The 9253-nt window shown below is 50.9% G+C and overlaps 2 protein-coding genes across 2 annotated transcripts; both read right to left on the bottom strand.

Moving 5' to 3' along the window:
- Positions 1-2467: 2467 nt before the first annotated feature.
- Positions 2468-3715, bottom strand: TGME49_321270 (hypothetical protein; the record flags this gene model as incomplete). Its single annotated transcript, XM_018783014.1, has 2 exons — positions 2468-2607; positions 3455-3715. The coding sequence occupies 2 exons, from the start codon at positions 3713-3715 to the stop codon at positions 2581-2583; spliced, it is 288 nt and encodes a 95-aa protein (XP_018638393.1). The 3' UTR covers positions 2468-2580.
- A 311-nt stretch (positions 3716-4026) lies between these two features.
- On the bottom strand, positions 4027-4398 carry TGME49_321280 (hypothetical protein; the record flags this gene model as incomplete). The annotated part of the gene is made up of 1 exon (XM_002371631.2): positions 4027-4398. Exon 1 carries the CDS (start codon positions 4264-4266, stop codon positions 4027-4029), a length of 240 nt encoding a protein of 79 aa, XP_002371672.1. The 5' UTR covers positions 4267-4398.
- Positions 4399-9253: the final 4855 nt, after the last annotated feature.

Below are 9253 nucleotides of genomic sequence, written 5' to 3'. Positions count from 1 at the left end.
CCGTCCTGGAAACGCCTGCTACACCGTCCGCCAAAGTTTTTCCGGCCGACGCCGGGCCACCGCAAGACAGCAACACTCACAAACGACACCAGTCGATGTCCTCTCCGTTGGCTTCATTGTGCCACTCTCTACCGCTTCACTAGTATACCTGAAATACAGGTTCATCTGCAATCTGACAAACGTATACACGACACTAGTCTCAGCATTATTCTGCACTGGTTAATCAACAAGCTACAACCTCAATTAGAATTCTCATAGTTGATGCCGGAGCGCCGAACACATCCACGACCTGCTGTCGTTCTACGCAACCACTGTTCGCCCGAGAGACTGGACGTAGCCACAGTTTCGCTCACAGTCACGTCGCTCGGACTGAACTGGTAGCTTCCACCTTCGACCCTCTGCAGATGACCTACAGCCTAGTAACGAGACCCAGGAGTGCACCGCTTCAGCTGTGTGAAGATGCAGTGGCAATCGTTCGCTTCTTCCCTCCCGCCCTCACTGAGCCTGACGGTGAGGCTGTCGCCACATTCATCGACCCAACAGACACAGAGGTCTCAGCGTCCAAGACCGTATCGTGCATGTCCTTTGTCTGAGTCGTTACTCCTTCCTGTCCACCATTACTGCAGTCCAACATTCCGTGCTAGAACACGCTCGTCACCATCTAAGCATGATTCCTTGCAAGAACGCCTTAACGCCACATAACAGTTTGTCTCTATAACGACAGGCAAGAACTCGGCAACAGCCTGCGCCACATCCCCTGCGCGCGTACCGCAGCAAACTCTGCCAACGCCACGTGTCAGGTCCCCTAAAATATTTATATACCCCCACTTTCATCCCCATAGAAGTTAGTGTCCCCTAGCATCCAGCATGCTTCCTACTCAACAGTCGCACCAGGCACGCGTACAATTCGCTCCCGCCTAAGCAGTTTCTTCGCAGGCCAATAACGTTAGCCTACTTCCTGAAACTGCAGGGGCGCACGCATCGCACAGCATGCACCAAACGATCAAGGACGTCAATCGTTCCTGACCGGTCAGGCCTCTCGCCCATCCACCTCCCCTGACTACCTTTCCATGGTCACTGCACTTTAGGTTTTGCAACGTCCACCGCCAGCTCCCAAGCCTACGCCCCACAGTCCGCAATGCTACCACATATCGTTCAGCATTCGATGACCTCACTCGTATAGATTGTGCCAACGATGGCAAGCGCTTGTCTTGCATTTCGGCTGTTTCACCCCCCAATCCCAACAAACGTACCTCATCAGCCTGACAGCGACCAAAAGGAAGGAACAGCGGAGGGGACGGGTCTTCACCCGCAGGCAACAAACCTCCCCTGGTGTCACTCGGTCGGCAAGAAGCCACGTCTCCTAGATCGTCTTCAAACGCGCTCGGTAAGACCTCAAATCGACGCAGACGCCGCCCTGTAGGAACGGATTACGACCCTCAGCATCTCTGCTGCTCTCTTCATGGTAATACCACACGCCTTGCAAAACGCATCCAGCAGATATAGCCGGCCGCAACTGATCACGTGATCACATCGAAGCCGTTACGTCCGCAAGCCAATGTATTTCACTTCCTGCCCCTGTCCCGCTTCCTGGAGAAGTAGCGCGTATCCATTTCACATAACGTTTCGCCTGTATCCGCGCCATCACACCAGAACCCACATTTGCTACGTGCGCATGCGTTCTCCCCCTGGCACCGTCGCTGCCTTCACGATGGCTCCTATGCGCTTGCGGCGGTATCCACAACGTCTCATCAGCGAGTTCACAATTCTTCTATCACGCGCCTACAGCATGTGCAGCAATGCTACAATCGATCAAACAGGGAAACCCGGGAGACATGCGAGCTTATTGTATGCCTCGTCACGAACTCGATTCAAATGGGAGGTACGCAGTGCTTCGCCTTCCACGATTGACGCAGTGAATATCCAACACCCTCGCGTGGTGTCGTCGTACAAAAAGCCAGACACAACACATTACATGCACATCTGCGACACGAGTCTCGCCTCCTGATCACTGCAAGCATATCGTGGCACGCGAGGCGTGCCAGTTAGTACTACGTGAGTACTTCAAACATGCGCGTAACAACACTACGCCTAATGAACTATGTATGAACTGGTGCTGACCAGAACTCGTCTCTACCCTCACAAACTGTTAGCACCCCACACACTTTCCTCAGCATTCGCCGGCAGACAAGTGCCAAAGCACAAACCAGCAGCACGCACAAAAAATCAAAAGAGTTGACTGAGAGGCAGAGTCAACTCGCACGTCTGTGCCGTCCTGCACGCACGGGCCAACAGTGCCGACACTGACGGAGGACGAACAGTCCAACACACATAACCGCCGAGCCATCACGATCGACGAAGGGTTGTTTCCGGTCTCGACCCACATCTATCGCACAACGCGCCACAGCATCATACCTTTTCTTCAAGCTTTATACTGTGTTCCTCACTCAAGCTCACCAATGCCAAAGCCCGTGACCCTCTATACCACCTCCGAGGAACGACGTAAACTACCTGATTGAGTAGCCTCCAGCGAGTTGACTGGCGAACCATCAGGTCGCCTCCAAAAAAAGCAACAGCTGCCTATCCGCCTGTGCATACTTCTTCGGCCTGTTGAAACACATCGCACCATGTCGGACCTGGAACGCATGTGCGACAGCCGATACTGGTGAGATCCCCCCCGTGTAGCGGCTAACGCAAGCCGCTTCAGTTCAATGATGGCAGACGCGACACACCACGCCAAGGGGTGCCATTCGTGGCTTAGCTCACTCCACCGTAAATATGCTTGAATACACCACCTGCCCCGATATATCCCAGGCCGAGTTGGTCCCCCACGTTGGCATTAACTGCAGCACCAAACGTCGCCTGAAGCTAGTCAAAGACTCAGATACAGTACACGTTGCTCCAGTAAGCGAAAAAAGAGGGAACCTCCACAGCCCAAGAGACGCCACCTGTCTTTATCATACGCGGTTGATATATTGTTATTCAAAGACAACAATGGAAACTGTTGTTGCTTGTCGCAGTGATGGTGTGTCTCAGGGTGCTTTTAAGCAGATCTTGCAGACAGTAGGCGACCGGAATGCGTTGGCGGCATCCGGTAGCCAATTCAACATCTCTTGGGGCAGTTTTGCCTGCCACTGCACATGTGTAAACATGCGAGTTTGATGGGAAAACTTTGTTCACGCTACTCCAAACCCCCTGCGTGAGAAGTCACTCGCCACGGCGGGTGGAGAAAAGCAGTGCTTCTCTCGCGATGCAGTAAAATGAAAAACGAAACAGCAAGCGAAGTGTCGTACTGGAACCTGGCTGATCTGAAGAGTAACTGCGCACAAGTGCTGCTGGGTTTAATGTGTCACCGAACCGCCCTGGAGAGTTGTTGATGCACAGTTGTGGTTCGTGCAGGTAATGAAAGTGTCAAGCTCACTACCAACAGCATGTTAACGCCGAAGCCACTTACACATTCTTCCTCGCCGCTGCGGTCACCATTGCTGTCGGCGCCGCCTTCTGCAAGTCTCCTTCTTGTGGTTCCTTCAGTTGTGTTCTTGTTCTCCTTCAGCTGTTGTCTGCACTGGTTCAGCTTAATTGTAGTAAGCACTACCGCGACGACGGCTGCGACCAGCAGGCTCAGCGTCACATTTAGAGCGGTTTTGTTACGACGTAATCCTGCAGTTTTATTTTTCAACGCGACGCCTCTGCAGTGCAGCAGGCAGACACACATCTTGTCCTATATTCCTTGACAGAGTCTTCGCAAATGGAGCATGAGTGATCCTGGCTAATTAACCGTTTGCATCGAAGCTGGCGAGCAGACATCACTGGGGAAGCATGATAGCTTCATGTTGCACACAAGGTCTGGTAATTAACAGACAGTTATTGACGCTTCACGTGATATCCGTTAATCGCGACCGCAACCCAGTATCTCATTCAGAGGGGTGGCACTCGCGGATCACGCGAATGTCTCCGACTGTAGTGTCTGTGTGGCCCCTGTATCTGCAACTTGGTTGCAACGGTTTTGGCTCAACTCTCAGCGTGTCAGCCGTACCTTTTCGAACTCCTAAAAATTACGGGGTGTGCTGCTTCCTGCTGATTCGTTTTGGCTGGTACACCTGTGGAGACCATGGCTGCTGCTTGGGCGTTGTTGTTCGTAGAGCTCACAGCTGGTACGAACAAATCTGCTGCCGCTGTTCCTTCACTTGCAACGCACCAGCTGGGCAGACCGCACAAGAGAACGGCAAAAAAGGCCAGAGCAGCTGCAGAAGATCGATACGCCATCCTGTTAATATGAGGAAAATGCAAAAGGGCACTCAACAGGTCAACGTGCCTGCTCAACGTGAGCGGGGCGGGCGAGCGGTGGAAAGTTCGACGACTTGTATACTGCAGGTATACGCGGACACGGTAGCGGCACGTCCGCTGTTTTTCTCGACATTCAAATAGCATGAATGCATTCGGGTGTTGGAAGCAACCTGTGAAAATGCCAGACAAAGAGCAAGCGTCAAACGAGAAATCGATACGATCCCTCCCTGTGGCCGCCACGTGGCACGTACCCCCGGAAAGCAGTAGACGCGTTGCCGCGCCAGCAGCGTCCGAGTGGCAGACCGAAACAACGTGCAAGCAACAGAACCGCGCCACACGGTAAAACGTGCACGTCCAGTTGTGTCCACTCCAAATTTCTGACATTGTCACATCGAGTGCCCCGTTACATCGACACGGAAAGAGCAAAAAGCAACCGTTACACGGGTACGTGTTTGTGGGCGAAACCCGAAGAACGGGCTCCCAGAAGAGAGGACGAACACAAAGATGGGCAGCGGCTTCAGCCCGCCCTGTTCGGTCTTTATATTCACTGCAGTTTCACCTGACGACAGCACACGAAAACTTCTGCTAGACCCCAACTCACGAGTTTATACGAAGAGGAGTGAAGTGGCTATTCGATTTCCAGTGAGCCTGAGCAGACATCAATCTCTCTGGCAAGCTAACGGAGATGGTGTCGAGCAAGCAGGGAGCAGCTATGCACCGCGTGGTTAAGCAGATGTGCACCATGATTTCTGTAGTACACAATTGTGTTGCTGGTAGACAGGAATGCACAGAAAATTGTAGTCTTAAAACTAGAAGGATGAGTGGGACCCAACAGTTCGCAGGGTTGCATCCAAAACCTCAGAAAAGCCCCGCAATGGACAGGAAGGTGAATGCACTGGAGCGACATAAAAGAAGACCCTCAATCACTGTTCCGTTCTCCATCACTTCACGTTTTTATCTCTTTGTTCTTGTATATCTCATCTGTCTCTATCTAGATGGTGAGTCTCCAACAGAAAATGCCTTGAACTCAAGCCCCCGGGGCTTTATACAGATGCTGTACCGATCCTTCGTAGTGCACCCCCTGAACAGTCTTAAAATGAACAGCTACTACCTCAGTGAGTCACAAATCATTAACTGGCTACAAGTGATACATTGTGCCTGTACGTGGCTGCCGTACTTCTGTCTGTTCTGGGCGCTCACACAGCCGCAGACTGGCCGCAGTCAAGCAACCGAACATGTGTTACAGCTGTGCGCAGCGTTAACTGCAGTCTCACCGTGATACTTGAGGGACCAAAAGGGTTTACTGATGTTGCCAGGAAATAGGAGGTTGCGTTTGCTTTCAAGTACACGACTTCCAAACCCCCAATACAGATTAGTATAAGGAAGTTAACGTCTCCTCTGTCACTTAAGTATGCAGTTTATTTGGAAGCTGGAATCATTTTCCTCTTGGATCTGTCGTGGCGGGCTCTGTACAGACTACGCCCAACAAGACATCACAATGCTATGAATGACTGATACACCTCTGAAGGCTGTCCGCGACAGCATACGAACCAAATTCAGAGCTGTCGCAGCATGTGACACGCTCAACAACGTAAACCGCAATGTTTGCCGCCATGCGCGTTTTAATCCGCGGCTCAATGGTTCTGCAGCAGTGTGTGCTATGCGCCGCATACTGGTACTGAGGCAAAAAGGTAGGCTGAGAAACTGTCAAGCTGAAATTAGCTGTAGAAGCGGACCGGGGGGGAGCGCAGGTCCGTGTTTCCGGAAAATCTGGATGAAGAAATGTCCTAGCATAGTGAAAGCAAACATTTTTAGCTGTATTAGGCAGTCGAATGAGGGGGATTACTCATTGTTAGGCTAATGTGATGACAGTTTCTACGCCTGTGTAATTGAACTGTATACAATGATTATGCTGTTCTATGCGTTTGTGTCGTTCCCCAGTCAATAATAATGAACGTCCAGTGTGCAGTAACGGTGAAAGCGGGGAGCAGACCAAGAACATCCCAGCGGACAGATAACGCTGGGTGTATGATGTGTGGCAGGCACACCTGGTGCCCTGAGACAAAAAGGACGCTGTACGTCTGCTAGCAGGCAGGACGAACCGATTCCATGCATGCAGGTGTAGTCGCCAAGTCTCTCCTTGTTAGTTTCTGATGCACAGTGCATCTTATACGACGAAGATTTCGCTAGAGGATATTCGAAAGAATGTCAAATCGCTTGCCCGCTGGTGAGACGCTTGATTCTCCGGACAGGCACTGGCGGACGACGTCCGCCCGCTAATGAGCCGTGAGTCTTGTTTCTTCTCGCTCAGAGAGTACGGCTTGCACAGCCTGCGCCGAAGTGTTAATTTACGATGCGGTCTATACGGCTTAACGCTATCGTGTTTCATGTTCGAATGGACCCCGCTGAGGAACCCCCCTCAAATCAAGCTGTGCATGGAACTCCTAAAAGAACGAATCCAACCAAGCATGAGCAGCTAGGCCGCTCGACTCAAATCTTTGTAGCCGCAGAAGGAAACGAAAAGTGCGAGCCCTGCTCCCGACTGATACCATGAAAAACCTTTCCCTCCTTCAGCATAAACCATCGCCTAACCGGAAAACTGATGATCTCCACCCCCAACCATGTTATAGAGAGAAACGCATCTCGACCAGCTGAAACAAGCGAGGCAACAACGACGGAAGGTCTGGCACGGCACCGTACAAATAGAATCAACTGTTTTCTGATTAGTGTATCCCTATTCCTCAGTCCACGAGTCTCCTTCTGAACGACCAAAACCGGAAGTAAAATCAGTTGTGAGGACAGAAATCAAATGCGGGGTGCACAAGCAAAAGCGGGCTGCAGATCCGGTAGCTATTGTAACGTTACAGTGTTCACTCTCCACGGTCGGCCAACACATTCGAGGTACCAAATACGGGATCAATTCCCATATCCGCCGCGACGCGCGCTATTTGTCCGTGCGCCTGATACGGATCGTAGAATGTATGTCTATGCCGCGACTTAACTCACAATTTTGTGTAGTGGTGTCACAAAATTGCCTTACCTGAGAGGGTATAACTCGTGCGCAGAATAATTGCAGTCTTCCGTTAAATATGAAGTGCGCCGGAACGATTCACAGCTCCCCTTAAATGAAAGTCACTGGGTGATTTTCATCTCAGCAGCCACCACTGTCTTGGCCGAGACCGGAGACAATCTGAGATAAAGAGGCAAAACGCCGACTACCAATCCCACAGTGGTTTTTCAAATCGAACTCGATTGACTGATTCGATCCTGATCTCACCTACAGATGATGCGTCCTGCAAGTCCATGATAACATGGTTCCGTAACTTAGAAATATACAAGAACGTGCGACTCAAGCTTGTTGTTCACTTTTCTGGACGACGCTGCCCTGTAATGCCGACACGGAAGTAGACACAGTTCTTAGAATTAACGGGAAACCTTCTCATGGCTTCACATCGCACCTCTCATTTTTTGGGATGTGTTCGCGCCATTGTTGTCACTGCGTGCATCCAAATTCTTTCTTGACGGGAGAGTCCCATACTCACTACCTGAACCTAGACATTCGTATGAATACGGGTTCCCTGCCACCACAACCTCATCCTTCACATTGTTTTCAGAATTTTCTCGTAACAACACCCTTTCACGAGACTGCAGGCATCTCCTGGTTGTGCCGATCCAACACCTGGCATGAGGCAATGCTGGTTTCGTGATACTTCTATGTGTCCCTTGGTTACCACAAGCACCAGGAAGCCCCCAACCATAACGGTCATAAGCATCGTAAAGGCATTGAACTGGCGACCAAAACGCCGTGAACATCTGACAGTGGCTACACATGTGAATGGTCACTTACGCCTTCGCAGCCATTCTTGTATCACCCTGTGTGTCTGTTTCGTATTAAGCACATTTCCACCTAAAACATGCGACGCGCGATAAGATTCTCACTCTGTTCGAGCAAATTTCTTTCGGGTTACTTCATGCCGCCTTCTCTCTTAGATTCCCCTTTGGGATTGAGGACTTGACATTTTCAGAGCCACTTCACGTGTAATTCAGGATGTGTACTGCTCTCTTAGTGAACCCCAAGCTTCTGCGCTACGAAACAATTTGAAATATGTTGACAAGGGACGCTGCGATGGCTTCAGACTCCACTCGAATGTTCGTTCGCTCACTGTGGGGATGTGGCACGTTCGTCGTTTTTCGTCAATGTGCAGTTGAACCGGTTACCCCTCGTGAGAACACTACGGCAAGCTGTATCATGTGGAGTCGACTGACGATGGCATACCCGGGAAATGCGCCTCATGCATGCTGAAGAAACGAATGCCACGAGACGAAACTCTTCAGTTTATCGGTTTCTCCCTCTATACAACTTTGTCCAGTGCTTTTGTGTTGCATGGTGTCTTCCAATGCTTAGTTCTCGCTTTTTACAACAAAACTTGTCTCGTAGTTCCCAACGACAGGCTCATCGCGCGGTGACACCACCCTGTAGGCGCGAGGTTTTGACGGTGCGAAAAAGTGAGAGGCCGAAGACACCGTAGAGTTCTACTGGCTTCCCCACTTCCCCAAAGCCGTTCCCTTTTAGGAACGTCTGTAAGTGATGAGGCGGATGGCTTCGCTTCCGATGGTGCTTCAGCTGAGGGCGAGACGCGCCACTTTTAGTCACATACACAACATACCGTTTCGACAAGCTGTGTGAAGACTGCCGTATTGCCAGGGGAGGTGCGTCCTGTCTGATTAACTATGCACCAAAACAACTACTGACTCGTCAGATTTTCGTGATCATTCGCAGCTTGGACTAATACAAGCATTTGAATCATGGTTGGAAAACGTTTAAAAGAAGAAGGCGATTGCGTGGTGTAAGCTCGTGGATATGGTTTGGCCCCCGTCCACGTAGGCGTTGGTTCTCCACGTCAGGCTTGCATGCGCACGCCACTGCATGCAGCGAAGACAATAAATGGAATCAACTTTTCTGACT

This window comes from Toxoplasma gondii, chromosome Ib (assembly GCF_000006565.2).
Source record: "Toxoplasma gondii ME49 chromosome Ib, whole genome shotgun sequence".
Lineage (NCBI taxonomy): Eukaryota > Apicomplexa > Conoidasida > Eucoccidiorida > Sarcocystidae > Toxoplasma > Toxoplasma gondii.
This window is presented reverse-complemented; position numbering and strand designations above follow the sequence as displayed.